This window comes from Neolamprologus brichardi, chromosome 23 (genome assembly GCF_056152115.1).
Source record: "Neolamprologus brichardi isolate AB-2024 chromosome 23, ASM5615211v1, whole genome shotgun sequence".
In the NCBI taxonomy this organism is placed as follows: domain Eukaryota; kingdom Metazoa; phylum Chordata; class Actinopteri; order Cichliformes; family Cichlidae; genus Neolamprologus; species Neolamprologus brichardi.
The window spans coordinates 26,126,083-26,150,216 of NC_142125.1; the positions used below are offsets into that span (position 1 = coordinate 26,126,083).

Below are 24,134 nucleotides of genomic sequence, written 5' to 3' on the forward strand. Positions count from 1 at the left end.
TACGTTTCTTTTATTGGAGATCTGTGTACAAGAATAGGGAGGAGGGCAGGAAAAGAGGCAGTTGTGTTTGAATTTAGGTCCTGCAGGCGTCTTTAGTTGAAGAGGTGCTAAATATGTTCCTGCTGACTGAAAAAATAAAAAAACAAAACTGTGACAAACGGACACAAATTCAGGAATTTCTTTGAGCTTGGATCCAGCTTCATTTCATCTTTGGGGATTTGAAGAGACTTAAAGTCCAGCTCACATGCGACACACACACACACACAAACACACACACGAGTATATTTAGAAAAGCAATCACTGAATTTACATGTCACAATTTCATGTTTTAAAACTGTACAGTAAAAAAAGAAAAAAAAAATCACTGCTTTGACCCGACGTCCTCTCCTCTACTTTGCTCCTAGGACTCTGACGTGGGTCGAATCCAGCTGGCATGGACCCACTGTGGCTCGTCCTGCGCCCTCATCACTGCTGTCAGCAGCTCAACACAGGAGTCCTGCAGCTCATCGTTGATGATCACATGATCAAAGAACTGCCAGTAGTTTGACTCAATCTTCCGTGCTGCTTCCTCAATCTCCTGAAAGTCTTCATCCTGAAGTAAAACCAAAGATAAGACTACTTCTACTGTATGAGTAGGAGGTCTCATAGGCCGATATAGATTTTGCCTATTCTAATTAAAACAGAAGAAGTCAAGTTGGGGATAAAGAAAAAGTTCCTATAAAATTTGAGACCTCCCAAATCAAATCCCTTCCCTTGTGTGTGTTTGGGGTGTACCAATATCTTTGTAATGCTCTATTGGATGATAGCAATCACATGTAAATGTAAATAATTATCTTATTAGGAAAAAGAAACATTTTTTTCTCCAAATTAAGAGTGGACGTTTTAACCAGACAACTAAGCCCAGCGTCATACTTTGAATGGCCGGTTGACGTAGTAGTTGGTGGTGATGTACGAGTCCTGTCTCGTCTCCCTGAGGCGCTCCAGAGTCGGAGGCTTAACATAGATGACGAAGGCCCTCAGTTCGTGTGTCCTCACTGCCTGGAGGGCCTAAACAAGGATATACAAATTTACATGAAAACACTTTTATTTATCTATTGGCTCTCTTTACTGTGTCTGAGTTGGACTTGCGTTTGGCTCAATGTCGATGACGCAGATCTTGCCGCTGTTTAAAACCTTCTTTGCAGACTCGATGCTGGTGCCGTACATGTTCCCTTTGTGCTCGCCGTACTCCAGAAACCTGCCGGACAAAAAAAGACAGAGACAGTGGGGCTAAAATCTATCGATTGTGGCTAAGCTCTCATCAGTTCCATCTACATTCCACAACTTCATTAAAGTTTTAATGTGTCACTTATGGATGTGCAGACAGCTGTACCTGTTGTGATGAACCATGTTCTCAAAGACTTCTCGGCTGACGAAGAAATATTCTCTGCCAGATTCCTCATATCCTCTGGGTGCTCTTGTAGTGTCTGGAGAAGGAAAAAAGAAAAATCAACCAGAATCTGAGACAAAACCACAAAGAGCCCAGAAAGAAGAAAATGCCTAGGATTTCTCAGGTAACTCTGCTTTTTAATATTTTTTTTGAATTCGATTAAAATCTTTCATGATGTCTGCGACTGAAAAGATGATTACGTACATGGCACTGGTCCCTGGAAGATGTTTGGGTTCATCTCAACCAAACGCCTTCGAAGTTCATTCACACCTACACCAGACGGACCTGAAAAAGCACGCACATGTTAATTGTTTGTATATACTTTCATTCAACTGCTTGTTATTACATTAGGCATTTAGACATGATCCAGACGACCTGCTGGAGTTCAAACTGAGCATCAGAATGAGGAAGAAAGATGATTTAAGTGTCTTTGAATGAAGTATGGCTGTTGGTCTGATGATTTCAGAAATGGGTGATCTACTTGGATTTTCTTTAAACTTAAATTTGTAGAGTTTACAGGGGATAATCCAAAAAAGAGATAATATCCAGTTTGTCGCAGTTTTCTATGTGACTGCTTCAAGCTAATAGGAAGGCAACAGTAACTCAAATAACCACTTGTTACAACCAAGTTATGCAGAGTTTAGAAAAATGTTGCCTGGTCTGAAAACATGGATCCATCCTCCCTTTTTATCAGCAGTTCCAGCTCGTGGTGGTGGTGTAACGGTATGGAGGACATTTTCTTGGCACACTTTGAGCCAGTAGTACTAACTGAGCATCATCATCGTCTTATGGCTCCTTCCAGCAGGATAACACACCATTTCACACAAATCTCAAATCATCTCATACTGGTTATTTGAACGGCACCAAATGTGTGGCACTGTCATGTCAATATGGGCCAAAATCTCTGAGGAGTGTTTCCAGCACCTTGTTGAATTATGACAGCTCTGAAGATAAAAGAGCACCCACCCTGATTCTATCAAGGTGTATCTAAAAGGCTTATGAGTGTAGATGTTTGGTAAACTAAACTAAAGGACTGAAATGTTTTCTGTACCTAAGAGGACAATGAGGCGGTGTATATCCTCCGGGTGGCGCTGGTAACGAACCACCTCCTCATATGGACTGTTGAGGGCACTGTAGCAGCTGCTGGGGCAACGGGTGTTGCAGGACGGCTGGGTGGTGCTGTGAGCCCGCCGCCGACACAGACGCATGCTGCGCCTAAAGCCCGCTGATGAAAAAGAACAGATGTCAGTAGATAACCCTCAAAAATGGATCCACAACACACACAGAAACAGAACTAAACTCTAAATATACCAACAAGTTTGAGCAACATTATAAGAGAAATAATCTGCTGCTCGAGAAGGCTTACCTAAATATATTCCTTCAACGTTGCTTCTAAAGTCATCCTCCTCTGGTTTGGATTAAAAAAAAAAGCAGGATGTAACACGGTGAGACGTGGAAAAAAGATCAGTAACAACAATAAAAGAGATGTAAAAAATACACGTTTGCACACAGCGTAATTAAAAATAATTCTGCAAAACACAGTGAATAATGCAGAGCCACTCCTCATGGTTCAGACATCTTATCAGGATGCATCCTGGGTGCCTCCTACATGAGATGTTTCAGGAAAGGAATGGAGGCCCGGGACACACTGGGAAGATTACATCTCTGCAACAGCTAGTCTTCTGTGTATTTCAATTATTTTTATTTTAGGGTCAAATTACCCCCAAATGGTTTTGTTAATAATTTTTTACTTGAAATTACTCAAAACTAAGCAATACCAGAGTCCAAGGATGCATAGTAACTGTTAAAGTAATAATGTGGGAACTTTAAGTTGTAAAGTTGCTATATATACACTTTTTCTTCCCTTTACATTAGATTTATTAGTTGTAAGTTGTTCCTGGGTAGTCCAGATGATAGCCAATGTGTGTTGGTGAGGAGCGAGACAGAGATACATAGGATTGGATTTTATCTGTGACCTTAAACCAATCAAAGCAACTACGTCAGCCCGCGTGTCCCATAAAGCCTCCACCCTGAAACAAAGAAAAGTCTAAAATATTTCTGCAAATTCAAACAGTACTTGAGGGATTTATGATGCACTGCTGGATTAAAAAAAAAAGTCAGATAAGCATACATACAGTATTTAGTCTTTGGTGTGGTTCATGCCACAAAAACACTGGATCCTTCCCATTTCCCACAATGCAACACACCTGTTACAAATTATAACAGAGGATTTGTGCTATGGTTATGGGGTACTTTGCAAGCTGCTTTGTGTCAATGTTTTATGCTTACACTTGATTTTCTTTGCTTTTCCAGCGCTACTATTAAATATTATGTTGAAAAATTCGTACCTCTGGTAAAACTGCAATCAAACCAATTTTACATTGAAATATAAATCTCACAATTTATGGCCCAGACTTAATTTGTTTTTCCTATAACCATCTGCGAAGGCAGTATCACGGGATATACCACACTTTCAATCGCAAAACTCAACTATCTTTCAATCGCAAAAACTATATAGACTGTTACATGTGCCTCGCTGAGCAAGCATGTTTACTACCATGTTTTTCTTTTTTCTGTCATTGTTAATAACCTGAAGGTCAGCTGCATATATAAAGCCAGATGCAGCTATGCTATGGGCCGCTCTTTCTCTCTCTTCTATCAGCATCAATCTTTGGCTTTAGTTGCTTTTTGAAATTTGCTTTGGTGAGTTGGGAGCAACAGCAATCAAACCGATGAAGCGATGTGAGTTTGCTTCAGTTTCTCTTATTTGCTTTCTTTGTGAGAAATTATTTTTGTATTATTTAAAAATTCTTAGACTTGCTACTCAAATGTTTCTCTGAGCCATGGATGTAAGAACTAACACTTTTGGGGGCTAGTCCGGGATTCAACTTAACCTCTTGCACCCAGGCTGAGAGTCATATCCCTAGATCAGAGTGGAGGAACAGAAAGAAGCATCATTTCAAAGTGCATTTTGGGTAAACTTTCACTGGTCATATCACCATATGGGCTAGATGGCTGCTCAAAGCAAGTTGGAGCATATGAAAAGGTCTCCTTTTTATCTACCATTTAATGCTAGGCTCGTCTTTTTGTAAAAATCTTGGTTATTTTTTTTAATGACTCCAATAAAAGCCCTACACACTAAAATGTCAAACATGAAAAAAAGAAAGCATGCAAAATAATACAGTGCATCATTTTGACCTGAAATCAACCAAAGCAACTGCGTCAGCCTCCATTTCCCACACGTAAATTACAGGAAAGTCTAAAATACCTCTGCAAATTAAGCAGCACTTCAGGGATTTATGATGCACTGCTGGATTAACAGAAAAAAAAAGTCTGCGGCAGAAGAAAAACCCCGGCGATACAAAAACACCAAGTGCTACATTTCTTAAAATGCAACACACCAATTATAAAACAGAGGACTCATATTTTGTGTTTCTATACTGGCTCCTGTACTATTGATTTTTATTGTTTTAATATATGATTTAATATCAGTCCAAGTAAGAACATGTGACCTATCTCCATAACAAGTCAGGAGATCTGCTCTTTTAATTTAATTAAATTAAAGAAATGTATAAATTTACTCTTGTGAGGCAGATAAGAACACAATTCTTTAAGCTTTTCTCACCTTCTCTGAGCTCCTCTGACATTCCCCCATCAGGCAGCAGGAATGTTTGGAAAAGAAACAACAATAAAAATTTCCTTTGAAGGGCACGAAACAAATTCAGGGACAGAACGGATTACATCAGCAAAGACTTACCTACCAGAATCAAATGCCTCCTCGTCTATCGGGGCAGGAAACACAAATAGACACAAGTTAAAGACAGAGAAGCAAAGACGTTTTTGTGTGGTTAGTTAGTTTGTGTGTAAAAGATGAATAAAAGCCACATTACACAGTAAATGGAAGGTAAAGGTTTACCTGCTTCCACACATTTGTCATCAATGGCCATTAAGTCTTCCTCTGTGGTTGGAAAAACAGATAATTAAGATCAGATCAGTTATAGAACGATTCAAGTTTGATTAAGTTTAATGTAGTCTATTCTTACCTTCCTCTACAGTGCTCACTTCAGTAAGCATGGAGAAGAAAACAAAGAAAACTCATCTGTGAAGCTGTAAAGCAGTGACTTTAATGATGATTAAAAGAAAACCTGAGCGCACTCACAGGTCTGAATGCAGGTGTGTGGCTGGTAAGGCTGTGACCACCAGAGCTCCCTCTGCTTCCTGTTACAACAAGTAGAAACAGAGTAAGATGAGACAATTTTTATGCCACCTGTAAAATATTATGAGATGTCAAAAAAGACATTTCTAGGCGATGCTCCCAAATTATATGGTAAATGGTAAATGGCCTGCATTTGTATAGCGCTTTTACTCAGTGCCTAAGGACCCCAAAGCGCTTTACACTACATTCAGTCATTCACACACACATTCACACACTGGTGATGGCAGCTACATTGTAGCCACAGCTGCCCTGGGGCGCACTGACAGAGACGAGGCTGCCGGACACTGGCGCCACCGGGCCCTCTGACCACCACCAGTAGGCAAACATGGGGTTAGTATCTTGCCCAAGGATATTTGGCATGCAGCCAGGAGGCAGCCTGGGATCGAACCACCGACCTTCTGATTAGTGGCTGACCTGCTCTGCCACCTGAGCTACAGCCACCTGACGAGCTGATATATATATTCAAATCATATTAGATTTTTTACTTCATTTATGACTCCAGGAAACAATTTCTTGAGGAGTAAATGATCTAAATTACTCGTTTTAAGTCTCACTGAATACATTCAATACATGTCCCTTTTCAGTCTGATTCAGTTCAGATTCCTTGCTCAGCATTCAATTGTACTAGAGGTTACTATAAAGAGTTGGCTGCTCAGTATACTTTGATTTAACCCAAACTAGGATCACAAATATTACTGCTAGCTAGCTAGCCTTAAGCATTAGCTGATAAGCTCCATCCATCCAGTCATCTGGATATGTCAAACAACAAAATCTAAATCCGAAATTTAAAGCTTCAAACCCAGTGGAAGAGCATTTCATTATTATTTAAAGTCTCAGTTTTATCACTTGTTCGTACAGACATGGCCATCCTGGAATAAGCCAAATATGAATTTTGTTTTTTCATGTAATCCTAACCTGATAAAGGACATGCTGTTGCACTTCTGAGGTTATACATTGTAGGACATAACAGAGAGTCATCTGGTCTTGTTGCATGATCAGTTTCAGTCAAGCTTCAGCTGTCAGACAGACGCCCTCCCATTTGATTCTAGAATACTTTGATACACAGAGGAAGTCATGGTCAATCACTGCAATGTGCCCAGGACCACAATCTTCCCAAGAGTTGACATCCCAGCAACAAACACATCACATAAGTGAATGCTCCAGACCGGCAAACTGCCAACACTTCTGCTTTCAAAGAGGTGGTGGTGCTAATTACCCTCCTAATTATGGAAGCAGTAGACTGTACTTAGTTTTTCACACACTGCTTCTCTATTTTGGCTTGAATTTCTGTTAAACAAATAAACACACAGTGTAATATTTATGTCATATTTTATGCTTTATCTGAACTTGTATTTATCTCATTTTAAAGACCTGGTAAGCATCACAACATTTCGATCATGTCTGGACATATAATACCAAGAAAAAGAGGGCAGTTTTACTGAATTAGAAAATCCTCAGGCTCGAAATGAGACAGTGCAGCAGTCAATTCAAGAAGAACAAGCTGAAGAGGCCAGCGTTACCAAACAAGTAGATCTTAAGGGCCAAAGTCAGAATATGTCAGAGGAAAAGCCCCAAAAGGAAAACAAAAAGAAAAATAAGCAGATATCATAGTATGTTTGTTGTATATAAATTTACAACCCATTAACTGGTCGCGGTAGATGGCCGCTCCTCTCTGAGCCTGGATCTGCTGGAGGTTTCTTCCTTTTTAAAAGGAGTTTTTTGTCCCCACTGTCGCCAAGTGCTTGCTCAAAGGGGAAGAGATTGTTGTTTTCTTTCTTCTTCTTTTAATCAGTTCATTTTAATTAATTCGTATCTCAATACTGTTAAATTGAATTGAACTGAATTAAAGATGACTTTTAGGAGATGGAATTGAATGAATCAGGGAATTTTAACACCTTACCCATAAAAATAACCAAACAGCAAAATAAAAACCTATTACATGCAGTCCAAGATTGGAAGAGCATGCTTAAAAGAACCATATCTGACCGTTTGAGGAGGTTGGTGGAGGGGATGAGGCCAGCACATGCTGTGCTGCTGGGTAGTTTCTTTGCCTGCCACCAGAGGGCATCTGTCTGGTCCACAATTTCCAGGATGTCGCCTCTTCTGAAGCTCATGCCGGCATCGGCGCAAGGGATGGCCGGGTCCTGCTGAGGGCTGTAGTCAGTCATGGCCCGTACGTATAGCTAGCAAAGAGAAACACACAAAATAGGGGTGAATATTTTTTATGTGAACAGAGGCAATAATAATTGAGCTGTGGTAAAAGACTCACCATGGTCTGGTTGTGGACCGGCCTTTCTGTGATGGGAATGACTTTAAACATAATGGTGCCATGCGACCGAGCTTGCTGATTGGTTGTAAGAAAACAAAATGGAGCATGAACAGAACCAATGTTGGATGCAAACAATACACAACAGCAAGAGCACATTTTATTTGATGAACAAGTGACCCACCACAACTTGGATAACTTGTTCAGGCTCCATCCCGTCCACAGGAAAACCGTTCACCTCTATGATCCGGTCCCCTGCATGGAGTAGACCTATGTACACACAAACGCAAACATGCATTAAAAAAGATATCAGTTTTTCATTTCATGTTTTCTTTAGTTTTGTTAACTTTTATGTGCTTTAATCTACTGTAGTTTTTCTTGTTTGTAATACACTAAAACCTCAACGAAAAATATGATCAATACATTGTTATAATCAATAACAAAAGCAATCAAATTTAAGCACAACTTGTCATTTAAAAGCTTACAGGTCCAATCGCTGGCTGTCAGAGCTTCTTTAGTATACTATATAACCAGTGTGGATGTTTTAAAATTGTCTAAAGTTACATTTATTTTCATGGTAAAGGTAAAAGCCACATGAGGATGTGTCTGTAACCAGAAGAAGAAAGTCCTGTCTGCATGAACATCAAGAAAACTTTGTCCAACCCAACCAGTCCATGTCTCTGGTTCTGAACCTTTTATTTTGTTAGGATTGTCTTATAAATGCTCCCAAAATGTGACAAAAACAAATATAGATGTACACTGCAAGGACAAAAGTACGGGGCCACACCTTTTACTATTTGAATTCAGGTATTTTGAGTCCCATTGGCACAGGTGTATAAAATCATTCACCTAGCCATGCAACCTGTCTTTATGATAACTGTAGAGCTCCAAATCTCCTCCAGCATTAACATCAGCACAAAACCTATGAGCTGGGAGCTTCATGGCTGAGCAGCTCCTGTAGATTTAATGTGGAGATGGCCCAGCCCTTTTGCCCATATAGTATAAGCTTTGGGTCTGAAAAGTGATGCCAAAGCAGAAATACAATAAACCTGCATTTTTTTCCCCTAATGGTCAGCAGGGGGAAGCTTCTCTGGAAGCAAAGATCCATCCTTTTGTCTAGGAGTGCAGACCCTACCCACCACCTTATTCATGACCTCAGTAAAAAGTTCAACATGGTGCTAATTTTGTCTTCACTTGTGAAAACTACATAATAAAGAAAGGTAAAGTTACTGTATTATGGACCAAAAAAAATATCTCAACCTGGAGCTCCACGAATCGATAGATGAGATCCATGTTTTATATAAAGTGCTTAATTGCAACTAGCACTAGAATTTGGAAGCAGATTGACCAGGAACATTTTTTGTGTCTTCCTACATGAATCATCCCAACATTGAAAATGAACACAATCAGATGGTCTGTGTACATCTGCAGAATAAAGAGTGCAAGATGAAGTTAAAGGCCCCAAAACAGATGTTTGCAAACAATTTGTCCTCAGCACAGAAAGTTCAGTTTTGCATTAATGCATAACTTTAAGCTCTACGTGTCAGATGTTTTCCAGTGTAGATCGTCACTGATGTTTTCTTTTAGTCTGGCACTAGGCTTAATCTAGGAATCCTCCAGTGAAAGTCTAGAGTTAAGATTAGAGTTAGGGTTTACTCATCTAAACAACAAACATTAGCTATAGGGGGTTAAACGGGGGTAAAAAAAAAAAAAGGCTCACCACTGCGATCCGCAAGCCCTCCGTGAATCACCCGAGCTATAAAAATCTCTCCTGTGATCTCATTTCTTTTTATAGTTGCTCCCTGAGAAAGACGAAATGAAAAAACAGAATAAACAGTTGCTGCCAGGTCAGACAAATGAAGATAAAATGGACACATGTGGCTCCGATGGATATGCAAGAAGAGACTTGAAGGTTTAATTCAGGCCTAAATAACGTAATAGTGACACAAACGAAGGGAAACTGGAGCTGATTTGCCACAGATGAAATGTAATGAAACAGACAAAAGAAACATGAACTACCACTGTTTGCAGGGTAGCCTCGGTGCTCCTACAAAGGACCCAAAGAAGGCCACTTTCTGGACAGCTCTCATGTCGCCTTCTTCCTCTTCTTTTTCTTCCTCTGGTTTGAGCGACCTCCTTTCAAGGGACTGAACTTCTCATCAAACAGGCCATTTGTAAGCTGATGTTTGGATGTTTCCAGATCAGTGTGGCTGTGCTTCTTCTGTGCCACAGGAGAGTTTTTTGATTTCACTGTGTCCCAGGGAGATCCACGACAAGACGGAGACTGGCAGCTGCCCAACTGGGAGGTGGAAGGAGGGTCCAAGGAGCTGCTGAGGGAGCTGGAGGAGGAGCTGAAGGAACATGGGGACTGGTGCCCTTGAGGCTTTTGAGTTGGGCTTTTCTTCAAAGTGCCTTCCTGCTCAGCAGCTTTAAGGGTGTTTACTTCAGATCTGGTGGCTGTGAGGAGCGTCTGCAACCGGTCCACAACCTGCGTGAGGAGGAGCAAAGCCTGCGAGTTGTCCTGCACTGTCACCGACATGTGCTCTGTGGCTGCTGCCATCCTCTCCCCAAGGTGCTTTATGTCTTTGGTGCTGCTCTCCATGGAGCTGGCGGCCAACTGTACAGTCGTCCTCAGCTCGTCCAGACTCTCCTGTTTGACGAGCTCCACGGGCGGCACCTCCACTATGCGGTGAGGCCGCATGGGGCTGGGTGGGGCTGTTCGGATGCAAGGGCTTTTAGTTCTGAACCTTGGAGACAGGCCTGGCTGGAGGTAATCATGCATGCTGAGACATGGGGGAGTCATGGTCAAACGTTGGGGAAATGGTGATGGAGCACCGGTGGACTGTCCTACTTCGTACTCGTCTCCACTGTTGAGCTCGTCCACGTCTCCAATGAGAAAACAGACATTATTAATCCATGAGTGGATGGGATGGATGAATGGATGAAGACAGTGCAATTAGAAGTGATGAAGAACCAGCTTGTTTTCCAAAAGCATCTTAGAGGTTGAAATAAAAGCAGTTCAAAGATGTACTCATTGGAAAACAAGGCCCAGATCTTTCCTTACCAATCAGGACTGAACTGCAGACTGAAGGTGCAGAGCGATTTGAGCTTTGCTCCCACAACATGTTGGAGTAACAAACTCTGCACTGGCTCATCGGCGTGCTGCAGCACACCTGGCAGCCAGTCATAGGCTTGCATTGTGGTAACGGGTATGGTCGAGCCTCTGTCAGGTGATGCATTGGCTTGGTTGGCGGGTAGCTTCCTCTCCGGACTCTGCACCACGACGAATCATTTGCTTTTAGCATCCAACTCTGAGCTGAGGGGTTCTGGACCCCGAACCCTGTCCCCCTGTGAAGCTTCTGCCGGGTCAAACGCCTCAAGGTGTTCAAGTGATGGCGGATCCCCCCTCTGGGGCTTTTTGCACAGGGAGGACAAGCATTGGGCAACAGCGTGCCAACTTTGTGGTGGTTGCAAAGCTGTGAGACAACAGAATCATGTTCCACTCGGATAGAGCAAGGTTTGAACTAGTAATCATTTGCATGCATTTAAGACATATAGAGACAGATGATAAATTAGCATCAGATGTCTCCTAACTGTCTTGTTTCCTTTCTATTCCAGTGGCTTTTGCTTTTCGAAATTTATCTGTAGCATCAACAGACAATTATACAAATGACAGATTATGAATCAAACATCTGCTCTCTGTCAGCTGTTTGACTTATTTTGAGTTGGCCAAAAACCCAACATATTAAAATATTCAGGAGCATCTGCCTACATACGCAGTCCTGAAAAAAAAGTAACTCCTTCATGGTGCAGATTAAAGAGTCAGTTTTCCTGCTTCTCCACATGATTTTGGTTTTATATCCACTTCTGCATCCACCTAAAATACAATGAACTTTTTGTAAGTTCAAAAGTATGTGGATGCCTCTATTTAGGTCATGCACTGCACACAACAAACAAAGCAGCACTTTCAAAATGAAGCCAAATCTTAAAGTGGTAACTGGAGCAAACCCCAAAGACTCCTATGTAAGTTATCCAGCATTAAATCAGAAATAAATATGTTTAAAATAAACTGTTTTGGACTCTATCCCTTCATAATAACAGTACACAAAAATAACTCTGCACTCAAAACCTACTTATGATTGCTTTAGACACTAGCATATTGCTAGAGTTGGCCATAGTTTGCATGGAAGACACTGACCATCATTCAGTGACGTATTTTGAAGATGAAGGGTCTCTGTTGCAAGTTTGTGTTGCACTCTTCACAGCCTGCAGCCAATTAGCAAGTATTTAGTGAATGTTTGTTAGCGTCTTCTATGCAACCTACAGCCAAAGCCAAAGCAATCAAAAGGGGGTTTAGGTGCAGCACCATGTTCCTATTTGCGACCAGTTTCCCCTAGACACAGCCAGAGACTTCCCCCTGTCTGGGGGACTGACTGGCCATAGTTACGTTGAATTAATATTTAATTTACATACTTTCTTCTTTGATTTGAAAACTGAAAGGTTTTGATTTTCCTCGTCCCAGTAAGCTTGTTAATTAAGGAGATAATAATAAATTAGATTCATACCTAACAAAAATTTTTTGCCTCATTAAAAGCTTGCTTAGTTCCTAAACAGCTGGTCTACTGATGTTCTACTCAGCTCAGAACCATCTGTACAAACCAGATTTCATTTGCCTGTTGAGGAGGTATTAGGAATCAGGAATCTCACCAGTGGCTGTTTATTCTTCACCAGGCAGACGATCCGGGTGGCCTCCTCATCGTCCGGCAGGTCTTCTGGCATTGGGGGCAACACCGGCTCATAGTCCTTCAGGGCTATTGTATCATGAGCCGAAAGAAGGGCCTTGATGGAAAACAGACAAACCAGACTGAGACTAAGAACAGTAACAATAACAGTAGCAAATAACAATAGAAAGGACACAGGTACATATGCAAATCTAGCTACATTTAAATCATAGTTTCACTAATACTATAGTTCACTAATGAAATACAGAAAAGAAATGTTGTGAATTTTCAGTTGGATTCAATGTCATTTATATAGTGCCAAATCACAGCAACTGTTGCCTCAAAGTGCTTTGTACTTGTATTTTATTGGATATTGTAAGGTAAACACCCCACAATATTAGAGAGAAAAGCTCAACAATCAGATGACCCCCTTTGAGCAAGTCAGTACTCTTGTTGCAGCATTTTGGATCAACTGAAGGCTTTTTCAGGGAAGTTTTAGAACAGCCTGATAAAAATCGAATGCAATAGTTTGCTCTCAGTGTTACTGAAGGCCAAGGTAATGTCACCCAGAGTCAGCATCTGGTTAGCCACCACATTTCTGGGATTTTCAGAGCCTAATAGAATAACCTCCGTTTTATCCAAATTTATAAGCAGGACATTAGAGATTATCCAAGCCTTCATATCTTTAACACATTTTTGCAGTTTAACTAATTGGTATATGTTATCTGGCTTCATGGACAGATAAAGATGGGCATCATCTGCATGGGAATGAAAATGTATGCTACACCTTCTGATGATACTGCCTAAGGGAAGCATGTATAATGTAAACAGAATTGGTCCTAGCACTGAACCCTGTGGAACTCCATAATTAACCTCAGTGTGTGAAGAGGACTCTCCATTTACATGCACAAATTGGAGTCTATTAGAGAGATATGATACAAACCACTGCAGTGTACTACCTGTAATACCTACAGTGTGCTCTTAATTGCTGTAAGAGAGTATTATTGTTGACAGTATCGAACACTGCACTGAGCATGCAGGACAAGCACAGAGAACAATAAAAATGACTATGATGTACTATGATGAGATCTGAATTCCCACTGCTTTGTAATCCATTATTGTAAATTTAAATTATTTAATTATTATTATTACAGATGATCAGACAAAGAGGGTTTTCAGGGCCACTAGTAAATGCTCAGCTTCTATGCCATGTGTAAGATCCAGCATGTGATTAAAGTGGTGGGTGGGCTCTTTTCCATGTTAAGAGAAGGCATCTGAGTCTAATAATAGACTGAATTGAGGCTGTCATTTTCAGCATCTACATAAATGTTAAAATAACCCATAATTATTATTTTATCTGAGCTGAGCACAAAATCAGATAAAAGTCAGATACCGTAGAAACTCTAAGTAAGGATCAGAATGATGATAAATAACAACAAATAAAACTTGTTTTTGAGTTTTCCAGTGGGATTACAAGGCTAATGAATGAAAGCTTGCTACTTCTCCTCCTTGGTCTGTGCTTCGAAGGTTCTGACAGTATGACTCAGGGGTGTTGATTTATTTAAACCAACATAATCATCAATGACATTCCCCCTTTTTAATCAAAATATGCACTAAACATGAGTACATGAAAATTTAACTACAAAAAAATAGGATTTACGGATATGCCTGAGCTACAATGGGCCTTATAGGCCCTTAATCTCTTCTGTACTTCAACATGAAACCAATAGCGGTTGATTAACCTGCAGGTGTGGCTGTCGCAGAAGATGGTACAGCTCTTTGGCCTCTTCAGAGCAACTTGGTAAGGACCTGATATCAATCAGCAACTATAAAGACAGAAACATTCAAACAAAACCCAACCAAACAACATTTGAACATGATACATTAAATTGTTTTGGAAGATGAACCTCAAGCGAGAGTCCCGAAGAGTAATCCAGAGCTGGTGCAGGAGAATCTCTTAGATATCTTTGCAAACACTCATAAACCTGAAAACAGTCAAGTAATAAAAACAAATATCAAAACTACAGTGAATGAGGAAACATCTGACCTTAGATACTCTGAGGGAGGCATGCAGTCCTGTGATAAACTAAGTACACCCCTATGATTCAGCAGCTTGTAGAACCACCCCTTGATCTCCCTGCAAAGCCTACTGACACATTTTACCGTCTCTTAACTAAAACAAAGGAAATTAGCAGAGGACATTTAGGCTTTGCATTTACTTTAGATTACATTACCTGCTTTTTGCATTTTATGTTATTTGTATATAAATCTGGTGTAAGTCATCTTTCCTCATATAAGATAAAAGATTTTGGTGCATTATCCAAAGTACAGGTTGGGCCATTTATATGGATACACCGTAATAAAATGGGAATGGTTGGTGATATTAAAGTCCTGTTTGTGGCACATTAGTATATGTGAGGGGGCAAACTCCTCAAGATGGGTGGTGACCATGGTGACCATTTAGAAGTCGGATACTTGGATACAACTTTTGTTTTTTCAATAGGAAGAGGGCCATGTGACACATCAAACTTATTGGTAATGTCACAAGAAAAACAATGGTGTGCTTGGTTTCAATGTAACTTTATTCTTTCATGAGTTATTTACAAGTTTCTCTTTGTTCACAGCCATTGACATGTCGAAGAGGTTAACACGTGAGGAGCGGATCGAAATTGTGTTGATATCTGGTGAACGCAGTAACCGGGTCGTTGCAGCAGATTTCAATGCAAGACACCCTACGAGACCACCCATCTCCCATGCTACAGTTAGCAAACTGCTTGCTAAGTTTGGTGAAACTGGTTCAGTGTTGGATTTGCCAAAATGTGAACGCAAGAAAACTGTCACTAATGAAGAAACATCAGTGGCTGTCCTAGCTTCATTCAGCAAGAGCCCACAGCGTAGCACTCGCCGCATGTCACTAGAGAGTGGCATTAGTCAAACATCCCTTCGGCGGATATTAGCTACTCACAAATGGCACCCTTACAAACTCCAGCTACTGCAGCATCTCAACGAGGATGACCCAGATCAGCGCACAGAATTTGTAGGATGGGCAAAACAAAAATTGGAACAGGACCCTCAGTTCACGCAGAAGATTTTGTTCAGTGATGAGGCAAACTTTTATGTGAATGGTGAAGTTAACAAAACCACAGCTATTGGTCTGACACTAACCCACATTGGATGGATCCTCCAAGACTGTAGGACCAACAAAAGTGATGGTTTGGTGTGGTATATGGGGTACAACGATAGTGGGTCCATTCTTCATCAATGGAAACCTCAAGGACACTGGATATTTGAAATTGCTACATGATGTGTTTCCCTCTTCATGAACTGGCACGTTCCCTGAGTTTTTCCAGCAAGATGGTGCACCACCACATTATGGGTGCCAGGTCTGAGCATTCCTAGATGAACAGCTTCCTGGAAAGTGGATTGGTCGTCGTGGGCCAGTTGAATGACCCCCAAGGTCTCCCGATCTGACCCCCTTAGACTTTTATCTTTGGGGTCATCTGAAGGCAATTGTCTATGGTGGGAAGATACGAGATGTGCAGCACCTGAAACTACGGATACTGGATGCCTGTGCTGGGATTTCTCCTGCGGTGTTGCTATCAGTGAAGAGTGGGAGAAGAGGGTTGCACTGACAATCCAACACAATGGGCAGCACATTGAACACATTTTATAAGTGGTGAGAAATTTGTAAATAACTCATGAAAGAATAAAGTTACGTTGAAACCGAGCACACCATTGTTTTTCTTGTGACATTACCAATAAGTTTGATGTGTCACATGGCCCTCTTCCTATTGAAAAAACAAAAGTTGTATCCAAGATGGCCGACTTCTAAATGGCCACCATGGCCACCCATCTTGAGGAGTTTGCCCCCTCACATATACTAATGTGCCACAAACAGGACTTTAATATCACCAACCATTCCCATGTTATTACGGTGTATCAATATAAATGGCCCAACCTGTATAATGAGGAACGCTGAAACCTAACAGCTGAAACCAGGATTTTTAATTCTGTTTTTCAAGTTTTCAGACCTTGAGAAGTGACTGCAGCCAGGCGGCATTGAGCAGACTGTGGAGGATCTCTGCTCCGTCGATGTCCTGACTCACAGACTGCCTCACCTCCTCTATGACGTCAGAGAGGATCTGACGCAAACCTGCAGCACAAACTCAGACACGTTAGCAGAAGGCTGAATCTGTGGTTAACGTGTGCAAGCACATTATCAGTAAACCATAAAACACTCCTACTGACCGTGTTCTCCCAACTCACAGTGCGGATTTAACACCTGAGCCTCCACCGCCTGCCTCATGGTTACAGAAAGCTTGACCTTTGACCCTGACCACCTGCTGCTGCTCACCAGGACGGGCAGTAACCTGGAGATAAATCAGTTTATTATAAGATTTGTGCAAAAGTATCCTGAAATATTCGATCAGACGATTCATAGAGCTGGAGCTTTTTAAGGTGGAGCTGATTGAGTTTTAACTCTTCATGTTCTGTATATTATATCCCTTACATATATGGAAACCTTAAACCACTTAGTATTGATAATAATAACAATTATTATGATAATAATTATTACAATAATTATACAACATGTGAAGTAAAAGCAGACTTTGTTCCTCAGAGCTACTGAGAACTCAGCAGGGTGAAGGAGAGGGTCTGCAGGTTTAACAGGTGGTTATTTCACAAAAGGCCAGTTTGAGCATTGCACGGTCTGATCTTAGGGTGAACTTTACCCCAACACCCTGATTTATAGAAGTACTCACACTTATTAATTATTCAGTCAATCAAGTGATTAGCAGCATCTGGCTGACAGGATGACTTACTCTGATGTTTTAGGCTTCATTAGCTCTGAAGTTGCTGCAGCTTGTGGCGTTTGTCTAGTTTTGCATTGTGTTTTTGTGTCTTACTAGTCTGTACAAAACACCATCTGAGCCTTTGACTCTCACGTTTCTACTCAGATAATGAAACAGTTGCGTTGAAACCTCTATAAGCCTGTTTTTATTTAGCGCAAAAATATCAGGAGTGAATAAAAGAGCTCCATCAGCTCCATCTTATCCAGGGATTTTACAACTAGCAGCTACATCTGGTGTAATCTTTTTCACCGCAGTTAACCCTGGGAGGTCTAAATACTCCTAACCCCCAACCCTAAGCTATAACAAAGTAGTTCTTTGCAAAAAGATGGCAAAATTTAGTTTCTTTCCGAAAAAATAAGGGCATTTTTTCCTTTATTCAAAAACATGAAAGCTAAGGTGACAGTCAGACTTCACAGGGTTTAAAAAACAAATCAGGGGTTCAGTAATCCAGAGCATCCATGTCCTCCTGCATTGACTCCAAAGTTTGAGAACCGCTGCACGAAACAATAGCATGCGCCGATTTAAACGAGCTCAGATTTATCCTCTTGTCACTCGAGTCTCATGAAAACCGCCGACATCTGTCACGTCATGAGCGGCCGAGTCTTTGAAAAGATTTTAAAAAGCAAGAAACATCACAAGGTCTGCTGGTACAGCTTTAAAAGATGAGCTTCACTTCTTAACATCCACCAGATCACCCACAGCTAGTTTAGGGTTAGGGCTAAAAAGTCAAATATTCAGAAACAAAACAAAACAGGCACAGAAAAGAGGTTTGCATTAAAAAAAAAAAGACAATACAGATGTACTAATAACACTACAACAACTCCAACTGCCTTCAGTTTACTGTGACTTCCCTGTATAGAGTCTATGATATCCTTAGGTCTCCAAGTGAAGTATCTACATTAATATTTAGACAGTACCATCCATCAAGAAGGTCACACACCACATCAAACGTGGCTATAGTAAGATTTACGCCTTTCTTACCTAACCAAGATATGCATGAATTGGACTTCCTTTTACCTTCAGACTTGCTTTAACTCTTCCTGGCACGGCATTGATTCTTTTGTTGCCCAAAAAAATAAGTCCAAGCTGCTGGAAACTTTTGGACCATGTTGAAATGACAGCATCAAACAGCTACTGCTGATTTGTTGGCTGCACATCCATGATGCCAATCTCCTCCTCTCCTCCAGTTTGAGATGATTTTGAGCTTTGTGACATGTTGTGTTATCCTGCTGGAGGCAGCCATCAGATAAACTGTGTCAAAAGGTTGATTCTGTTCATCTGGACGTAGCGTTTTCAGTGGGAGAAATGTTTCCTCAACCTATATGATCAAGGAACTGACCTCCCAGCCCATTGTTCATTCAGTGGGCTGGTTTCAGTCATTATGCAATGACTTTTGTTAGTTTTGTCACAGTTATTCTGTCAGAGTTAGACGTGGACATTAACTCAGCCCTGAACCGACATAGGTCACAGGTGATCTGGTGGATGTTAGAAGGTTAATGATTTTAAATTTGTGATTTCATCGTCTACATGCATGACATTAAAACCTTTCTACACACATAATCAGGTTCAGACTTGATTTGTTCAAACTTACAGTTAATTTGCAAAACATCTGTGAAACGTGCAGTTAAAACTTTGAGGACCACATTTATGAACATGCAGAGGTGCAACCACAGCTCTAGCAGCCAGTGTGAACAGGATCAGTGCTTGAAGGCACACCTGACAGCAGCTGCCAATACAGAGTTTATAAATCATCTCAATATCTGAGATGGTTTACAGTGTACATTTGGTCACTTTGACACGAATAATAAAACCAAAGAATAATGCTGAGAGGATTTTTTTTTGCCTTTGTTTCCCCCAATATGTCTGTAAATACTCACATAGCCACTGTGAGGGTGAAGTTAGTGAAAGGGTGAGGGTAGACAGACGTAACAGAGCAAGATAGCTGCTGGAAAAGTGGATATTTTTTAAGGAATAAACCAGTAGGATCTCCTCAAGGAGTAAACACCTATCCGGGATGATCCCTGTGGCCTTCCTCCAATCCAAGCCCTCCTCTCTTCAACCAAATCAACCCTGGCGAAGCTTACCGCTACACCTGCAGCCTCGAAGACTCCTCGCGCCGTCACCCTCCTCCTGCCGGTGTCAGCTCCAGCACAGCAGCAGGTAAATGTTTATATGATGGGAAAATATTCCCAGGAGAGCAGACAGAGCGCTACGCTTTCATCAAGCTGAACGAGAGAGAGAGAGAGAGGGAGGGCTGTAATCCCTCCCGATCCCACTTAATCCCAGGCAAGTGAGCCGCCTGCCTCTGGCCACCGGAGACCTGTTCCCCCCTCACTGGCTGGCTGGTTGCTGCTGAGCTGCCAAATCTTCTTAACTTTTTCAGCTTCTATCAACACACATGGAGGAGGGCTGAAAGAAAAGGGAGAAGCAGTTACTTCAAGAGACACGAGAGAGTTTATGAATGTTACATTGCACTTTTTCTACAATAAACCATCGGGAAAGTCAACAAAGTACACAGAGGTAGCAGGTTTTAAGGCTGAAAAAGACCTGAAAGAGTAATTAAAGAATCAGATAATCTTCCTTACCAGCTGGGGGAAGAAAAAAATCTGGCAGGAGTGAATATAATCTCCTGATTGGTAATCCAATTCCTACTGAAAATCAACAAGATCTCCCCTCCCTCCACATGAAAACAGGTCTAAGGCATCTCATTGTACCCAAAACACTGAGATTATTGTTCAAGGATCTGGATACGCTGGATGGATTTTCCCCCTTCCAGCAGAAAAAAAAAAAGAGCAGTGATGCCAGTGGGATTTATTGAGCCACCCTTGACATGCAACAAGCTCTTTTTGACCTGTAAAAAAGGAACATCTGTTATTAAAAGTGAAAATCTTCTCAAAATACCTTCAAACTATGACCTTTCCTACAAAAACAGTTATAGTGAGTAACTGTTTTAAGAAGTACTGAAAAAAGACAGTTTAGACTCCAATTTGCTTAAGTGAAAGTACAAAAGTATATATTTTTATACTTGACAATGAAGTACCTAAAACAAAAGTCCTCATTAGACACATCCACAAGGATGAACCATAATTATATATTTTTTAAAGTCTCTATCACATTGTTATTATCTGCAAGTACAGATTATCATCCGCTGTTATACAGGTGATACACCACTATACGTTCCCCTCGTTCAATATTATGGCTTGTCTATAATATGTTAATTACTTCCTTAACCAATCAGTTTCCAAAGTTGAGGTCTTTTCATTAAACTTGAAAGGAGGATCTGTCCTCGATCACAAGGAATTCCACCTGTACCCTGGGTGTGATGACCAAGGTCTCCAACTAAGAAATGTTGCACATTAAAATATTTTCTATCGCAAACAGAACATGCCTTCTCCTCATTGTGTTGAAAATTTCTTGAATTCCACCTCCCGCATCCAGCTCATTTAAAACTCAAAGGATCAAATGCACCACACTCATTACACTGGATTAAACACAGGGAGACAGTATTGTGTACAAATTGTTTGATTATTTATTTATTTATTTTTTGTAGTAGTCTTGAGGAATAGTTCTTCAGGCTCCTTCAAGAACATTTGGCTTAAAAATAAAAGCTTTTCTGTTCTTTTTAGTCCAGTCCTTGTATCTGAACATTTTCAGAGGAATCTTTTTTGTTTGTTTGTTTAAGCCCCTTAACACTACGAATCATTCAGGCATAAAAAAGGCACCAAGCTCAATAAATGAGCCAGTGTCATGTTTACACATAACAGACAACTTGGCAAAGAACCCAACTGTTCTTAAGGAGGAGAAACAGGGATAAAAGGCTGAAGTATGCCAAATTACATAAGAACTGGATTGAAACTCTGGTCTGATGGAGAGATATGTACAGTATGTACAGGAAAGGTCAGGAGAGAGGAACCACACAAGCACCATCAGATTTTGATCACCCGTGTAATACCATCTAAAAACATCTGATTGGTGACGGTTTCCTTCTTTAGCATGAAAATAATGCCAAACACACAAATATTGATTTTCAAGCTTGTTAGAATTGTATGAATTGTTTTTGCTCTTGTATGTTTACATGTTTAATTAAATCGCTGCACCATTTTCCGAACAACATACAACAAAAATCTAAATCAAAATACAAACAAATGAAGGGTGGGTCAAGACTTTTGCACAGCACTATATAGAAATAAATCTTTTATTACGTGCATGGACTTGATTCTACCTGCAATACAAATTTACTGAGAACCTCCAAAATGTTCCCACAGTTAGCAGAGGAACTAAGCCCACCATCTACTTTCAAATCACTCCTTAAAATGTACTTTTCCTTGTTTTGTGTTTGTAATTCCTGATTTTTCTCTGTGAGGACAACTTGACAGTTACCTGTTTGACAGTGGAGGATGTAAGATTGTGAGTTGCAATTTGAAGTTAAAAAAACTCAAACATGTATATGGTTATTTGAGATTGTACATACGAGTGACAGTATTTTACAATCAGTTCTGTAGGATTGTTATTTTTTTCTTGTGTTCAGATTTTTTGTTACAAATTTTTAAATAAAATATAAATATTGCAATTACTGAGAATATATTTTTATTATATTAAAATATCATTTTGAGTATATATGCAGGGTTGCTCCTCTATATTTTTCATCTCATTATGTGTGAAGTTGACCACTTTGTACAAAAGAAAAAAAAGATGCAACAGCAGGCATACGGATAAATTCCAGTTTAAGGAAAAGGCTGCAAATGACATGCATTTGGTTTTACTAAATTATATGTGCAATTTAAAACTGATTTAAAAAAAAAATACAAATAAAATGTATATTCAATGAAATGTTATATATTTGATGTGGAACATGACTATCATTATTATTCCAATACAGTATCCAAATTTTTGCTGGGTTACTTTTAACATTCACATGTATGTGAAAATAAATACGTTGCCAAGTTTAGCAAAAAGAAAAGAAGTTTACATTTTAGCAGTCTATGGTGCCTGTAACAGGAGAGCTTTTTTTTTATTAATCATGAATTCCTCACAAAGTTTTATGCCCCACCTCACAAGATGATAAAGTTGCAGAAACAATCATGAGAGCTAGTATGCAACAGACGTAACTTTTGCCAGTGATGCACAGCGTGTGAATGCTTGACTGTGGCTGACCCATCAACACGTTACAAAGAGCATGAGATTCAGGCTTTTCATTGGGACTTAAATATAGATTATTTTTTAAATTTTCAAATTTAATTTAAAAAAAATTACCATTTCAGTACTTTCAACTGTAAAGTGTGATACAACTTACAAAAAACATTAAAGAATACATTTTCTATTTATATTTGCACACAGGAAGCCCATATGATTTTATTTTAAATAAGAGAACTGGATTATATCATTTTAATTAAAAATTTCATTAAAAAAATATATACTCAAATTTGGAAAACGTTACTTTGTAGAATAGCATTTTCATTTACAAGTTTTCAATCACTAGCTGCTTTTCCACCACAGCACCCAGGTCCTCTCGTAGGGACTCGAGCCAGAAATGTCTTGCAGAAGAAAACATTCACCTCCCACAAAAGTGGCTGTAGCTGAGTCGAGTAGCCTGATTGCAGCAACATCTCCACGATAAGTGGGTGCGAAGGAAGGAAGGAAGGAAGGAAGACAGACAATGGAGGCAAAACACCTAAGTGGATTTCCACCAAAATGATTTTATTGCCCTTTGTTATCAACTAAAAGTACAACACGTTTGACATTGTGCAAAAGACACAGGTGGGCCCGTTGACAAAACAGCCGTTGGTGCATTTGGTAACCAGTTGCAGGGTTTAAAATATCAGCGCTTCCTTCAGTTTACACTTAGCACAAAAATACTCCACTCAGTCTGGACTAAATAAAGTCAGTCAGTGTGTGAACAACCACTACATCAGTAATCTGGTTTCAAAGTCAGCCGCATTGCTGTCAGAAAAAACTGTTTTCATGGGCAGCAGTGAATCATGTCAGCCTTCAAATTTAAGCTGAATAAAATATACAAGAGATGATGCTGAAGAACACCCGAGGGCGCCTTCTCTAGTCAGTGAAATAAGAAGAGAGCCTGGCTTAAACATCAAATAAATGTTAAACCCAAAGGCTAAAGTGTGTAGGATGCATTCTAGGGATGAACTCGGTGAACTCGGAAAAAAAGACAATACTGCTTCATTTCCACGAGGATCGGGCACATTTGGGCTCATGAACACAGACGGAAGATTATAAAATGATTTTTACTGCACGTGTGAGGACACCACTTCACCTCAGATACAAGCAGCAACATCATCACATATCAGTTTAGCTTCAACAGTATAAGAAGTTCCCATGAGGTTTAAATTTTACAACCTCTGACAAACAATTTTCTGCTTGATTTTCGAATATCCTGCAGGGCGAGAGCAGCGGCTTTACCTCTGATCCGCTGCTATTTCTATTGTCGAAACTATCAGACCAGGGCATGAACAGCAACAAAAGGAAGAATCCCCTCTTAATCCCTTTTTAAAGTGGCATGTGTGACGCAGATCACAAGTAAGCAACAGTGCCTGATGGTTTTGGGGGGGGAGCAACATTAGCAGATGGTGTGAAGCTTTGAACTCTATTATATCTATAACAGCAACGTTAAAGCAGCCTGCCTCTCGGCTCA

At 40.3% G+C, this 24,134-nt stretch overlaps 1 protein-coding gene across 1 annotated transcript; it reads right to left on the reverse strand.

Moving 5' to 3' along the window:
* Positions 1–218: 218 nt before the first annotated feature.
* On the reverse strand, positions 219–16,969 carry mpp4b (MAGUK p55 scaffold protein 4b). Its single transcript, XM_035908585.2, has 21 exons — positions 16,881–16,969; positions 16,664–16,785; positions 14,540–14,617; positions 14,375–14,458; positions 12,619–12,750; positions 9,632–9,713; positions 8,096–8,181; positions 7,915–7,989; positions 7,632–7,828; positions 5,589–5,647; positions 5,473–5,490; positions 5,346–5,387; positions 5,191–5,211; positions 5,055–5,069; positions 2,796–2,837; positions 2,481–2,654; positions 1,634–1,714; positions 1,373–1,466; positions 1,129–1,237; positions 913–1,047; positions 219–592 (listed from the first exon to the last, which is right to left on the reverse strand). The coding sequence occupies exons 1-21, from the start codon at positions 16,936–16,938 to the stop codon at positions 401–403; spliced, it is 1,896 nt and encodes a 631-aa protein (XP_035764478.2). The 5' UTR covers positions 16,939–16,969; the 3' UTR covers positions 219–400.
* Between the last annotated feature and the right edge of the window lie 7,165 nt (positions 16,970–24,134).